Raw genomic sequence first — 15,695 nt, 5'->3', positions numbered from 1 at the left:
AAAACAAATTACTTTTGCCATTAATATTTGTTCTTTCAAACAAGGATAAAATCCTTTCTGAGATGGAAGAACATTACTGGGTTCGCATGGTCATATTAAGCTCCCTCTCTCCACAGCTGACTGGAAGATGGGCTGAAATAAGCAATACAAGACAAGCCTACCTTTGGTCTTTTTGTCTTTCTGCCTTGGGAATTTAACTCATGATAAATCATGCTAGGGCTGTCCGGAGAAGTCCCCTCAAGGCGAAGTGGAATGTGAATTGATGGCGCACGGTGTGTCCGTGTGCGCACCCCCGCCTGCCCCGTGGGGAACGAGAGGCAGCGCACAGCTCTTGGGAGGCAACATCCTACCTCGCCTTCTTGCCTGCTTCTGTGCTACTCAATTAAAAAGGGTTGGGCACTGCCATTCCTACCGTTTAATTGGACGGACACTTGCTGGCCGGTGCCAGCTGCTGCTTTCTTAGACATTGCCCAGGAACAATTTGGGGATGGCATGGAGCGGTGAGCAGTATGGGTGAGGTGAGCTTGTTCTGGAGATGAGAGGAGTTTAACCACATGGTTGTGGGCATGGCACTTGCTCCTAGTCCCGAAGGGTGAATCCTGGCCCGTCTTAACTTGCTAGTCTGGAAATAGCTGCTGTGAGCTGTCTGCGTAGCCATACCCGAGAGCAGGCTTTTCCTCCCAGTGGGAAGTCTTCAGGTCCCCAGTATCTGTGGGAGAAGGCTGTCCAAATCCAGAGGTGCTCTGTTTCTAGTGCTCATCAGTCACGCATCCCAGGTTTCTGAGGAGAAGCAATAAGGTTAAACATGAACATAAATACAAGTATTCATATACATATATGTCATATTAATATACATATATATAAATGCAAAGCATATGTGAAAATCAGTCTACCACAACATTGATGGAAAATATCAAATAGTCCATCAACTATTCCCTCATTGTTGTCACAGAAATTAGTTTCCCGTTATTACTTACTTCAGAAATTGTCAAGTACGGGTGGTAGTTACTAGTACCACCATATTAAGGAAGAAAATCTTTCCAGTGGAGTTTTCATTACACTGCACTATTTATCTTATTTACAGAACTCATGGCTGGATGCTGGAAGCCAATATCTATTCCTTAATGTATACGGTGAATATTAACTTTATTTATTATTTATGTTCTTAATTTTTTCACTTAGTTTAATTCACAGGATTAGGGAGAGCAAATAACAAGAGGTAGGCAGTCTGTCTATCTAATCTTCAGTCCATCTAGTTACCAGACATCAGTTCTTACCCTCCATAGGCCCTTTGTCCTGCAAATATTTTAAAGGTCATTTATGCTTTAATCACTTTGTAGGTTTATGAACATAGCATGACCATGCTTAAGGCAGAGGCGATGTGTGCCTTGGTGGCCACCTCTGTTAGCCCAACACAACCAGAATATTGAAACTGTACAATATCCTCTAATAATGGTGATGTAATTTGGGCTTTGATGATTTTTGTGATACCGCTTTGTTTTTACCTGCATGTGTACATACAGATATTCCTGCATGGTAATAACCTCAACAGCCTGCATCAGCTAATACACCCTGAGATCCTACCTTCAGAGTTTGGAGGAATGTTGCCTCCCTATGACATGGGGACATGGGCAAGAACACTGCTTGACCATGAATACGACGATGACAGTGAATGCAATGCAGACTCCTACAATGCTCCTGCAAAGGATATAGAAAAAGATCTCTCTCCCAAATCCATGAAAAGGTGGGTTAAAGGTACTGCGGTCTTCTAGTATTGCCATAAGGTTAACATTTGCCTTCCTCCTCTTTCATGAAGCTGTAGGTACTTCCCTCAGTTTATTATCTACAAGGAGCATTTTTTTTCCTTTCTTAAGAAGATCACTGTTGACTATAGACCATATTGTTGATTATTACCCATGTGAGTTGTGAGCTCAGTGCAGCTAATTATTTCTGCGGTGCCGAATAGGTAGTGTCTAGAGTACTGTGTTTGGAATAAGCTGATATCCCAGCCCAGCCTACAGGACGTATTAGAGAGACAGTGTGAGCTGGAGTGAGCCTCGGTGCAGAGGGTAAATTGGGACCAATTATCCAGCTGGGTGGTGATGATAACTCTTACCTTCCTCCATCTCATAGCCCAGTGCCTGGTATCCACCAGCCTGTTGGTGCTAGGACATTTACAGCATCTGAACTGTCAGTCACAGTGACTGCACACAACATGAGAAAATGTAACGAGGAGAACCAGGACAAAAATCAGGGCCAACTGTTACACTCGAGTCTGGAAACCATCCTTGCGTTCTGATATTCATCTCATTGAGAAGATACAGTATAATTGCTTGCTGCATTTTACCATTCAAAATAAAGTATAGGAAGAGGTTAGTTACCTCTCCAGTAACTCTGGAAGCAGTGAGGTGATTCACTTGGGAGAGGTAAACCTGGTCCAACCTTGCCAGGGCAGTGGAAGAGAAAGGGGGAAGATTACAGCAGGGTGATACAAAAGGTTGAGCAGCGCAGCAAAAGTCAGAGTGCACCTCATAATGGGTAGGCCTAGCAATGAATCAGAAGAGAACAAACAGGGCAGAAAACAATGTATAAAGTCATTAAAATTAAGTCAGAATATGCTAAGCTGAAAATTCAGTTTCAGGAGATGGCATTTGATACAAAAGGGAGAGACACTCTGGAAGCAGATCAAACAGGATAAAATATTTTCAGACTCCTCAGCCAGGAAGATGAGTTTGGCTGGAAAACATTGCATAGATTGGGGAGGACAATGCAGTTTGAAAGGGAGATAATTTTTCAGGAAATAGAGAGGAGACAACAGGAGATTGCCATAGGAATAAAAAAGAAAAAAAGCAGTGAAGTTTAAGGATTTTGTGTTGGAAAAAATCTACAGTGCATTGAAAGTGGGAAATAACAAGAGACTGGATGGGAATGAAGTAGGATAAGGAGAACTTAAAAAAGGTCCTGAAGCCATATGACAAAGATGCAACTAACACAAGTAATCGAGAAAATGGGACAGCAGAGAGCCAGGGGAAGGGGAAAAGTGAGCAATACATTTATATATGATTTGCACCTTATACAAGAATTATGAGATGATAGAGAAGAAGCTGTCTTGGAAAGAAGGGTGGAATTTAGGAGCTGAAATGCAGAAGTCTTGCTGTTGCAAAATGAAGTCATGAGAGTAAATGGCTTCATCCAAGGATGCAACAAAAAGCCATGAGAAGGCCTGTGACAAGACCCTTTGGAGCAGACTTTTCCAGACTATCCTGGGCAAGCACATTATTAAGTGGAAAAGCAGTGGATTGACCAGTTTCTTTATTCTTTCTCGAAGAATTTTTATACTCATTTAACTTGTGCTTGAAAAATCCTTCATGCAGAATTGCACTCCGGTGTCAGCTTCAAATTGACATTCTTTCAGTCTGGGTTAGCTGACACAGTAGGAGACATACTGCAGAAAATAAGCATGTTGAAATTTGTATCTACACAATATTGAGCTGAAATTGCTTCACCTTCTTCGCATTCTTTTTCAGTTAATGTGTCTGCAGCACCTGCTGGAATCCTCCTTCCCTGCTGTTGGATATAAAAAGTACTAAGTAGACTTACTGTGCTAGTACCAAGTAGAAGGGGGTGGTAGTAAGATGGACAGAAAGTCCCAGGACTTTGATGTATTAAGTGCACAGACTTTGTTAAAACAGCAATAGGAAAGTTAAGGTAAAACAAATAAACTCTATTTCATTAAAAATTAAATTTAACTTGAATTTGGCACCTGATGGATTGTTTCTCTCAGTTTAAAACCACACTCAGTGTGGTATGTTAGTGCAGAAGAAGGTTTTTAACATATAAAAAACCGTGACGGTAAGTCAATAAATAGTGCTTAACTTCTTAGAACAAATTTCACAAGCGTCTAGCAGATCTCCAACAATTATCTTGTTTAATTTGGCTTGCCATTTTAAAATTAGTTTATTGCCCTGAAAGAATATTCTTCTTAAACCAAAATCCTACTGAGAATTCATTTCTTTGTTACTCATTTTTGCCCCCCTATGAACCACTGACATTCCTCCAGACCTCCTTGAACTTTTGGTGAATTGGATGACCTCTGCTTGAAAGGAAGGCTGATCATGGGGAGGGTGGTGGAGATCAGGAGGAATTAATCCCACCTGCAGTAAAGGTCTCTGGGGAGAAATGTTCACTTCACGTGGCACCGCTGCAGCTGCCTCAGCAGTCACGTTTAGCCTGTGGCTCTGTCCACCCGTGGCTCTCATGACCAAGAGACCCGCATCCTCTTCTCACCCAACCCTGCAGGGCAGAGGTCTGTGTTGATCAACTTTGCAGAGTATCTGTGTGTGGCTTCGTTTCCTCACCTCTGCAATGGGACTTTGTAGTACAACGCTGTCCTACTGTGTTTCGTGAGAATTTATTCAGTAGGGTCTGTAAAGTTATTTGGGAGAGGTAGATAGAAGGTGCTATAGCCTTACACAAATGTTTTTTTGCTTTTACATAGCTTCATTCATGAATTGCTGCTGAATGGACTGAAACGTGACAGTAAATGTCGCTTTAAAACTGAACGAAACCTATTTCTCCTCCTCCTTCAAGGCATTTAGGCTCCCGAGCTTCCAAGGCATACATCAGGATTTGTGCAGTTCCATTTTCACATCTGCCTTGGCATCGGGGATTTTGGAGGCCCTGGGAATTGGTGGCCAAAACAGCCTCACTGGGAATTTGAGGGCAGGTTTGCAGCCTTTCCGGCTCCCCTTCAGTTCCCCAGATGAGAACTGGAAATCTTGGCCGCTCAGACATCGGCAGCCGAGGAAGAGGCTCAGTCTCCTATTAGTACTTACATTCAGTTGGGAATCTTTTGAAATTAGTATGCTTCCACAGCATTTTTTATCTTGATGAACTGGATTTTCCAGGAGTACAGCTTCCCACCAGCAAATTTTCAATCAGCTTTGTGTTGGCACGGTACTGCGTGAAGATTTAAAAAAAGCGTTTTTAATTCAGTGGTTTAGATTTCTGCCTGAGGAACTGACCAGCATTCTAGATGAGGGTTATTGTACAGTTTTAATTAAAAATTTTTACTTATGTTCATCAAAGAGAGACCATCAGATTTTTAAAGCTAATTTTCTTGGTTTTAACATTAGTAAGAGAATGTGTTAAATATTATTAGAAAATATCCTTGTGCTTAAAGTTTTCACCTAGGCTTTAATTCAGATGTTTTTTCTTGTGTTTTTGAAGGTTGGATTTAGATTTTTTGAGAAAAACCAAGTTGTGTCCTGCTATCAGCCTCATTCATTGGTTTCAGCGGATGATGCCAGTTTATAAGAGCGGGGGGTTCACTCTGTACGTTTATCTTAGGAGAGGGCAGAATTCATAAAGGTTTTTCTCTGTGCTGTAGCCCTCCATACGGGCAAATCTGTAGCAATGCTGCAGTCACTGTATGCTTTCACTGATCAAAAATAGGTGCCTACATTATAGAGATGTACACATGCTCTAGCCACCTCAAATCTTCTTTACAGAAAGGAAGAGAAATAGGCATTTCTAGCACGATATTCATCTCAGTAAAGGAAACTCTAACAAGGGTTGCTTCTGCTGTACCCCAGAAGTGACTGCTTTTTGACAAGCTGAGACACAGGTGATGTTAAAAGCCCATCTTAACACTTTGGACTTTGTTTTTACTGGAGCATTTTGATTTTGCTGGAGGTTGGGGTTTCCTCTTTTTCCCTCACACGTGGCTGTTGCAGGGTACCAGTACCAGTGTTATGCTTCCGTGCTGAATCAGAGAACCTGGAGAAATTGTACGATCGTCATTGAATTGGCCCTTACCATCCTTCTCTGCTCTGTTTAGTCGAGCTGATAAGCGAGGTTGACAGATGTGTCCACTGCTCCAGAAATCCTGCTGGCCATGGCAGGATTCCCGAGGGTTGGCTGAGGATCTCACACTGTTGCATTTAAGTGCTGTTCAGAAAAGGAGCAACTTGTGCTTCCAGCTAACACATGCCACTAATTGCAGTGTGTCATTAGCCAGCTGGGTGGCTGAGTTGTACCTTCTTTACCAGCCTGGTGGCATATAACCTTCTGGTAGAGGGGTTCAGTACTGAAGTCCATACGCAAGACAGCTTAGTTTGCCCTCTGCTGTGTGCTGAGGATGCACCCCGTTTCACTGTTTTACTGAAGAAAAGAGGATCCACTTTACCTTTTGCTCCTATATCCACAAACCAGCATTGAGTCCTTTAAAGCCATGTAATCACTCCATGAGGGTATTTTTGGACCATTTGCAGTGATCGGATGCTTGGGTAATGCTGTACCATTATTTTTAAGCCCTGGCAGAAATTAAAATAAACAAAAGAAAGCTGAGGTTTACCCTCATTTGTCTTGATCTAGAAATGTCAAATAAACGTGTTATCCCTTTGCAGGTCTCAGTCGGTTGTGGATCCTGGGGTGCTGAAACGCATGGATAAGAATGAGGAAGAAAACATGCAGCCTTTGCTTTCACTTGACTAACAGTTCCTGAGCATCGGACATGAACTGAGGTGGAAGGCACTGCCTCTCAGCAACAAGCAAACCGTTGGGAAAGCGTGTACCAGCTGGAATCCTATTTACTCATGTTAATGTAGCATAATGGCAGCAGGCAGCAGGTTTTACTATTCTGCCTGAATTCTGGATGCCCTGGGGTGAAAAAGAAGAGGAGGAAAAAGGAAAATAAAATGAAATAAAAAATAAAGAGGGATCAGTAATTTATTCTGTAAGTGCCAACTTGTTTGTAAATACAACATAATCCTCCAGTTTGACTTTGTAAGTTATGGTAAACAAATGCCATGGAAATGAGTGACTATTAAATATGTCAGTGAAGTGCACCATAAAAAAGAGAAGAAAAAGTGTGCGCACTCACATACATACACACAGAGAAACGCATACCGGACAAAGAAAAATATCAAAGCCAATTAAATGTTGTCCTTCTCATAGGAAGCCATATTGCAGCTAGCGTATTGACTGCTGTTTTGTTTTCTCTCTGCAATGCTCATGTAGTGTGCAAAGATAAAGAGGGCATATAAGAACTTGGAGATGCTGTAATCAGTCAAATATCTCCTAACTGCAGGAATTGATTTCCCAAATAACGTTGTGGCTTAGGATTGTGATTTAGCATAAACCATGTAGCATTGTGAAAAAGATAACAGATGAGCTGGAATCAACTCTGACAGCTTTGTTGTTTGGCTGTATGGATCTGTGAGGTTTCTTCCTTAACTTTTCATTTATAGTTCGCAGGTAACCTGGCTTGTTACCCTAATCTGGGTGTTGTAAAGTGCGACACATTGGAGTTACTTCTCTTGTGTTTTGGGTGCACGTCAAGAATTTTTCCAGAACTCTGTTCTCCCTTGGAATGAGAAAATAGTCTTCTAAATACAGTGTAATAACCGGTATTTGAAAGTAAAGCCTGGCAGCAGAGGTTAAAAGTTAATCACTGAATCCTGTGCACTGGGAGACTGGATACATATATATATTTTTACCAATCTCTGACAAGCATACAAGGTGACATTGTTAGATGAGTATATTTAATTGAAGGTTTATACAAAAAATCATACCTATTCAATGTACTTAGATATATTATAGATTGTATATTGAGACAATGTCATTATTAATATAGTAAAACTTTCCATAGAACAACAGCATCCCACTCCAAGAAAGGATTAATATAATAAGTTGTAGTCAAACATCTCAGCCTATGTGTTTAGGACACTTTTGTTTTGGTTGTTGTGTAACTGTATATATTGAATATGTGCCATAATAGAGAAATACATTTTACCTCAAAAGAGCAACAGGTTTTGCTAGGGATTGGGTAAATCAGCTGAAACGCAGGGGCCGTGTCATCTTTGTGTGCTTGCTGACGTGTGTGCAGCCTGTTGTATGCTGAGGCAAGAATGTCATTTCTTATTAGGACTTCACTCGGCAATCAGAGTGAGAAGACACAGGGAGCCCACCAAGACATCTAAATAGTGAGAGGTATTGTAAGAGCATGTCCAGGCGATGCAGGGATTAGTTAAGAATACACTGACCACGGTGGGGGAGATGATAGCTCACAGCAACCCCACCTCCCAAGCGCCAGAGTTTAAAGAATTTCTTCCATCGCTTCTGTGATCACTGAATTTTCAAAAAGTCACTGGTTGTAGGTCACCTCTCCTCACCCAGGATGATTGCAGCTGTAAGATTTAGTAGGCTGGGATGAGTTAAGAGAGAGTGGAGAGTGAAATCTTGGAAGCATGTCATCTCAGCGTTTAGCTGTAACTCCTGTGGTGGCAGCTTTGGTGTTTCTCAGGGTTGAGACAACCCTGTCTCTTCCAGCATCACCCTTGATTAGCCCTGGCAGCACACAGATAAAGCTTTCCTATTTCGCAGTTCATTAGCAATGCGGATAAATAGTGTATGCCCCAACTTGCCATCGCATTGCAGGAACTTGTCTGAACAAGCCATCGCCTTTCTGCTCTCCCAATTCTATTCTTCTCCTGAACGTCTTTTCAGTCTGTCCTACAAGTTTTCAATAGTAGAAACTGTTGTAATACTAATTCCATGGTTTGAGAGACTTGAAAGATTGATGAATTCTATATACTATTTTATTCAGTCCTATTTTTCATGTACCTTGTAACATCATGCTGGATAGGTGAGATGTGTCTCTAGGGTTTGCCTACGTGCCATATTTGAATGTATGTTATATACGCCCACACTTACAGTTAGTAGAATAGTATATTGCCATTGATCTGATTTTTAAATCCTTATCAGATAAAACTTTAACATCAGTAGAAATTTTCTCCGTGTAAGGGCTTCAGGATTTTGTCAGTATTCCATACGTATGCAAACTGTGACACAGTGGTGATCATAATCTTCACGGATGCTTTTGGATACATGGACCAAACCTTGGTGTACACCAGCACAGCACTGATTTTAGAGTACACCAACTGTCTGGTCAGAAAATGCAAATGCCTCTTACATCCCCTACAGAGCATCTCTGTAGGAAAGTGTATCTGCTTATCTGTATGAAGCTCAAAATTTGTTTTGAAGCTTATAAATTTGTTTGCAAATCCTTTATTTATGCACTTAGCTGTAATTTATGTAATGTTTTCTGATGCCTGATTTCAGCTTCAAGTTAATGAGTATTAATATATTCTTTCCAGAAAAATGAAAGTAGGATATATTATAATTTTGTGTAACTGGGACCTCATCTCTCACCAAGAACAAAACTACTTTTTTCAATAAGATCCTCACTGTTAAAGAGTTGGGCTACAGGTCTTGGCTGCAGCTTTTATTTCGCTGAAGCAAATTCTGGCAGTGGTAACTGCAGTTGGGACATTGAATAAGAATATGAAAATGGGTAAGAAGAATAATTATCCTTTACATGCTCTTAGTATTCTTTAAAGGCATTTCTCTTTTACACATCAGGGTACATAAAGGATTTCTACCTTTCCCTTGCTTCTTGTAGAAAATCTTTATAGGTAGGTCAATTTTTAATAGATTAAATTTGGACTGAAAACTTTTTCCAATCTTTATTATCATAGGAATTGATGTCTAATTTTTATAGCAGAATTGAAGTGCTAAAAATAGAATTCAAATGCTTGGGAGGAATTTCTCTTAATTTCTTACCTTTGTTGTGTATTGGATAGAATAAACCTTGTTGTAATTATGCATGCTAATATGCATATAAAAAAAATATCCTGCAATATGAGGAACTTAGTGGAAAAACTGGATACACCTGTCCAAGCAACTAAGTGAAAAAAAAGGGGGATAAAAAAAAGTGTAAAAATTGATAGTTTCGGGCCTTTGGCAAGATCTAAAAATGTCCCCCTATATGATGTCTCTTCCATGACACAAATGTTTAAAAATATATGGAAAAGTTATGGAAACTTCCATGCCCAAAACCTTCCTCCTGTGATCAGAGATGTCAATAGTCTCTTGGCTTTATAAAGACAGGTAATCAGTCCCACTAAGCTCCAACAAATACCCAGGCTCCCAATTGTTATTAGTTGTAAAATAGCTTTAAGATGTCTTTACAGAAATGTAAATTTACTGTATAGTGCATTTAAAAAGATGTTTTGGACTCTACAAACATGCTACGCCTAGTCACAAAAGATATTTGTAGAGACATACATAAACTAAACACGGAATTAAAGAAAATAGGAGTAGAAGGGACCTCAGGAGGTCATTGATAAGTGGAGGAGCAGATTCGCTTTAATGTCTCTCTTAAAGAATTGTTTTAGCTCAGTACCTTGCATGGAATGCTCTTTGTATTATTTAATCACAGTCACAGCAAAGCCTAAGCACATTACCTGACAAAACTGTAACTCGACAGTATTTTGTTCATGCCTTTTATTATTTACCTGTTCTGTCTGGGAAATTAAAAAGTTTGCCAAGCGTCATAAGAACTACCATTTAGAATTACCTGGGAAACACTTTGGTCACGTCCCTGTTATTATATTGTTTCTGTTATTATCAGTGTATGTACTTGTCAAGATTTTTGAAGTAGTCATGTTTGAAAGAGCATGGAAGAGAGAAAAATTGAAAATCAGGCTTCAGGATTTTGTTTAGAATATTAAAATAGGATTGAGGGGGGCACTGAGTTTGGTTTTGATAATCTTTATTTCCCTATGGGGAACGTCCTGCTAGCTACTGACAGCATTGTGACCAGGACAAATTTGGAAAATAAATCTCAATGTGAAAGGCGAGAACAAAGGTCTCAAAGGATTGTACTGAAAAATCAATCACGTGGCTAGCTGTATCATGTCCTTCTAAAGAAAGGCATTTTGCAAGTAGTTTATGAGCATGTAACTGTGGTGCTGAGAACAGTACTTTTGTCCACGAAATTCAAAGCACACTATGAAATCAAGAAAATAATAGTTATCCCATTTCTCAGGTAGCAAACCAGGAACACAGCCAGTTAGAGACATTAAAATCTCAATGGGAGACATTCACATTGTGTTTATATATGGCAAAAATGACACTTTGATCACTCAGTCTGGTTTGAGCTGCAGTAGAGAAAGTGATGTGTCCCTGTTTTTTGCGAGAAGAATGTCTGGTCGTTGATTCAGTCATGCCTAGTTTCTTCAGAAACCTACCTAAACGTTTTACCATGAGACCTTTATAAGCCAGGGGTGATCTGCTTTCCCATGGAGTTAAACATGAATGTACATTTTACTATTTCTGCTAAGGAAAGGGTAAAAAGGGAGTATGTCCCCCAAATGAAATGCCTTTCTTCCCTGTATAATTGATGGAAAAAAGGTAGTTTACTCTGAAGACCCCCAAAAGGAAATCTTGGCTGCCCAGTAAAGAATTCTGAACTTGGTCAGGGAGGACCTCCTATTGAGGGCCTTGAAAGATACTTATCTCCCATTAGCTATACAAGGAACATCAGCATTTTATTTAGAGGCATGCTTAAGTGACCATAAGTGAAAGTGCAAGCCAGGTAGATAGGACCCTGCAGCCTGTGTTGCCTTGTAACCTTGAATGGTCCTGTGTCAAGGGTCTGTATTTAGCACATCGACTTGGACATACCCTTCAGTCTGCATTTCAGCTTTCAGTTGTGTGGGAATTTTTTCCTATCAGCTTTTGGGATCTTCATTTGTTCCCTTCATATGGGTCTGTTGCCACAAAAATGGCATCGACCCCTGTTGGATTGCACAATTTGCAAAGTGATTTTGTTGTTAAAAAATAACAACTTGTGGTATGCTGGGCAGTGGTGAAGTTGAAACATGGGTCACAAGCTCCCACTACTTTGTCACTCATTCTCCAGTGTTTTGTGTGTGTAAACTGCTGTGATTGCCAACAAACATGTCAGACTCACATGATACGAGTTTAAAAAGAGAGAAAAAAGAGAAGTTTCTGCAGTGAGTTCAACATCTGAGTTGATGGTATCGCTGTGGAATCCAAATGGAGGGGAAGCACTGCACATCATAGGCAAACCAGAGAGACCTCCAAGGGAAGATGCTGACGCTTCCTTATGGCACTCATTTTTGTTAAAACTTGGCCAAAGTGTTTTGTATATGGAGACCGTGGTCAGCCAGCTTTGTTGTTTCTGAATCAGTCACTTACAACAAGTCCTTTCTAATAAAGGTATTGCTGTTAGTGGAGAATTCACTTCCAGAGAATTGGCATATCTCACAATTTGCAGCAGACAAATGGCGGGGGTTGATTAGGATTTGTATTTGATATGGAAATGCTGCTGTGATCCCTTAAAGAGGCTGTTGCATCATCGGCAGCACACAGCAGTGCCTAAAGGCAGGCATCTCAAATCAGGTCCCTTGGTTAATAAAAATTTCAGGGAAGAAAAAAAGCAAGGGAAAAGATAATAGAAGATGATAAAACACAATAATTAAAATAAAAAACAGAAGCAAGCCTGCAGTGCAAAACCATATGAATGGCAAAAATGATGTGAGTGAACTTGTACGGACATTTCCAAGAAGTGACTCAGTAGCTTATCTTGTGTCCCCCATCTACATTATGAGCAGAGGTCCCATTTCTCACGTGGTCTGCCTTGTATGGCCGTGGTGGAGTTCCCTAATTCTTTAGAAAATGCTTGAGTTACCATGTGAAATTGTAGGTGCAGTAGCTGAGCTTGTGAAAATGGGTCACTGGATCAGTGCATGCCACCAGCTCCTCACCTGGAGATGGGCCCCAGGCTGGCTGAGACCTGGTACCTGAAGGAATGTGTGAAATGCCGTGTCCTGCCTGGCTGAAGAAGTCACGCAGGGAGGGAAGGAGAGGAGCCGCACGCCCGTAAAGCTGGGTGGGAGGCCTATGGAGAAAACAACGACAGGGAGTTGGAGTGAACTGTTCAATCATTTCGATGGAATGGCGAGGGAGGCTTTCACTTGCTCTGTAACATGAGAGGACTTACAAACCCCACCACACATCTGTCATCGGAAAGGTGGGAGAACATCTTTTTCTCTTTCCACAAACTTGGTTTCAATGTATTTAAAGCTGTTGCCAGGCCTGAACTGCCTCTGCCGCTACCGTTTCCACGGTGGCTCTTGGGACGTGGGTGTCACGTAGCACGCAGGAGCTGGAAAGCTAACGTTCTCCAACCTGTCCATAGGAAGAGAAAAGAGAGATGTATTCTGCAAGTCCCTGCTGCAGAGATAATTTCATGGGAGAATTCAGCGCTTGCTTGGATTAAAGCGTCTCTTGCCCTGACATCAATATTGGCACCTACTCTGCGTAGAAGGCTGTGAGTGTAAGCGGTGTGGGAATCTCTTCTGCGCACCGCGGTGTCTTGTGCTAATTATGCAGCCTTCCAGCTGTAGCTGGTGGTCTGTGTCCTGTGTCTTTAAACGGTTCCACTGGTGATGTTAATCGTAGCCGTTAGTCACTCAGAGTGGAGATGATTTAAAGGAAACTGACAACTTTAAGCATTACACTTAACGTCTAAAAATATTAAATCGGTGATTGTTACAAGGAATGCCTAGGATTACGATAACTTAAAGAGTTTCAGGGTTTGGTTGCATTGTAACCTTGATGGCACTTAGTGTATAATCACCTTCCCTAAGTACAGTTTTCCCTGAGGTTCATGTGCATCTTTCACGCGTCATTGGCAGAAGGAATTAAATAGTAGAAAATGTGATTCTAAATCTATGAATATATTCAGAGGGGCACATACAGAATACCTGACGCTATTTAAAAAAAATTGTTTCGCAGTTAACTAATGTTCAACTTGACAATAGTGTCTCTTTTAAATCATTTGGTTCTCTAGCTCTTTCACCCTATGGACTGTTATGTGAAATGTGTCCTACAAAACTTTCCCAGCTCCGCATCCTTTCTTCTCCTACCCCCTTGCATTCAACATCATCCTGTCTTCTGTATGTACTTTATTCTATGAATAACTGGAGAAAACTGTAAAAAAACCCCAAATCCCCGATAACCTGCAGACTAGAGCTTGAGGACCATTATTTTAAATATTGCCCTTATACAAATCTCTGGTAACAGGGTGAAATGGAAAATGAGAGCAACAGCTGACCTCATCATAGAGGAATACGAAAAAGACTCTGGCTAGGAGTCTGCACAGGTGTAGATAGACAGTCATCTGAGACAGCTCGTGTGATTTAAGATGTTACCTTCCCCTGACTGTTAATTATCACTCTTCAGGTAGGGACTACTGCCCCAACATTTAAGCAACAGCAGATTATGGAAGTACTCCTGTCCCAATGAAGGTTGTGCACAGCTCACACTAACTCTGTTGATTCTGCACTCACGCAGATGTGAAAGCACTCACACAATCTATTAATACAACTCTGTTATGAGAATGCTGATTAACAGCTAGTCGAGGCGACATCTAAAATTACTATGTTGGCTACCTGTGCCTTAAGGCTCTTGTGATCTGTAGTACTTGTGTAGTAGTAACCACTGAATACATTTTTTTCGCATGCAACAATCTACTTCGGAGCCTTACGGAAAATACTATAGCACCGTATCAAAAATTAAAAAATTAAATTACAGGAGTAATTTGCAAACAGTGCTTGTATCCTCAGGATAAAGTTTGTTTGTTTGTTTCTCAGTTTAGTACTGTTAGGACTCAGGGGGTCTGAGATTTGTAAAGCCAGGACAAGTCTATCAATCATGTTCTCTCTATGTATAGTTTCAATAACTATTCTCTTTTCACAACTTGTTGTCAGTTTGAATTTCATTCTCGGACCTAGTAAGATGGTTACTTTTGGTTTGTTGTGTTCCAACGTAAAATCTGAAGATTAAGCAACTTTGTGAAACATGTCACTCTTTATATTGTATATTTAAATATCATCAGTTCTCTGTGATCAATGGGCTGCTTTGGAGAGTACTACTACTTTAAATCATTGTTGGTTACTGAGGAAGAATGACATTCTGTTAAATAAAATACGACCAAATGAAAATTAAAATACATATATATTTTTGTGTTTGTACATGGGAGTGTTTGTCTGGCTTGCTTGTGCTAAAATATATACAGAGGACATATTTTAATGGGATGAACTGTACTTTATTTTATCAAGGTTTTGAAAGAGAAATGAGAAGTAACTGAGTGGTATATCAGCATATAAGTTTTTTTCTGGTAACACTGAACGTCTCTTTTCACCCAACAGTAATTTTAGAGAGCTAACATATTCCACATTTACACTACTGTTGTGAGCTGTCACTTCTTGGAAGTCTGCAGGTTGTGAATGTCCTCACAGATGAAGATCAAAGAGAGATACAGCATAAGAAAAGCTCATTTTCCCCTGAAAGATATTTCCTACTCTCCTGCCTCTTAACTTCTTCTGTACTGTGTTCCCTAGCATCACCTCATGTTCAGTGACTTTTTTTCGATGCCAGATCAGGGAGGAGTGATATCAGCTCCTCACAGAGATGTCCCTTTCTTCAGGGAAATGTTGCTGTTTTCAGGAGAGAGTAACCAGGGTAGGACAGAACAGGCTATGTGACATTGAAGTGGTGCCTGCAGAATGACCATATTTCATTCTAGATTTTATTCTTCTTGGGAGGGATAGACCCAGTAAATGATAGTCATGTGTTTATGTGCTTCTCCAATGTCCTTTCTGTAGTATTCCTTACTTTAGGCACAAGGACACATTCACATTTTCTGTACATTTTCCGTATCTTAACTTTGGTTTACAGAGATTAAAAAAAAATAATAAGTTGCAGTAGCTTTCTGTTTCACACAACATCTCAGTGGTATATTCAGATGCATTCCTTATGCC

The 15,695-nt window shown here is 40.5% G+C and overlaps 1 protein-coding gene across 2 annotated transcripts in view; it reads left to right on the top strand.

Annotated features, from left to right (window-relative positions):
- Positions 1–14,906, top strand: part of CLVS2 (clavesin 2) — a 60,636-nt gene extending 45,730 nt beyond the window's left edge. For both annotated transcript variants that reach the window (XM_052781185.1, XM_052781184.1), the window contains 2 exons: positions 1,524–1,744; positions 6,408–14,906. In XM_052781185.1, coding sequence (XP_052637145.1) covers positions 1,524–1,744; positions 6,408–6,495 — 309 coding nt within the window. In that variant the 3' untranslated portion in view covers positions 6,496–14,906. The remainder of the gene's footprint in view (positions 1–1,523; positions 1,745–6,407) is intronic.
- The last annotated feature ends 789 nt before the right edge of the window (positions 14,907–15,695 follow it).

The sequence above is a fragment of the Harpia harpyja genome, chromosome 3 (assembly GCF_026419915.1).
Source record: "Harpia harpyja isolate bHarHar1 chromosome 3, bHarHar1 primary haplotype, whole genome shotgun sequence".
In the NCBI taxonomy this organism is placed as follows: Eukaryota; Metazoa; Chordata; class Aves; order Accipitriformes; family Accipitridae; genus Harpia; species Harpia harpyja.
This window is presented reverse-complemented; position numbering and strand designations above follow the sequence as displayed.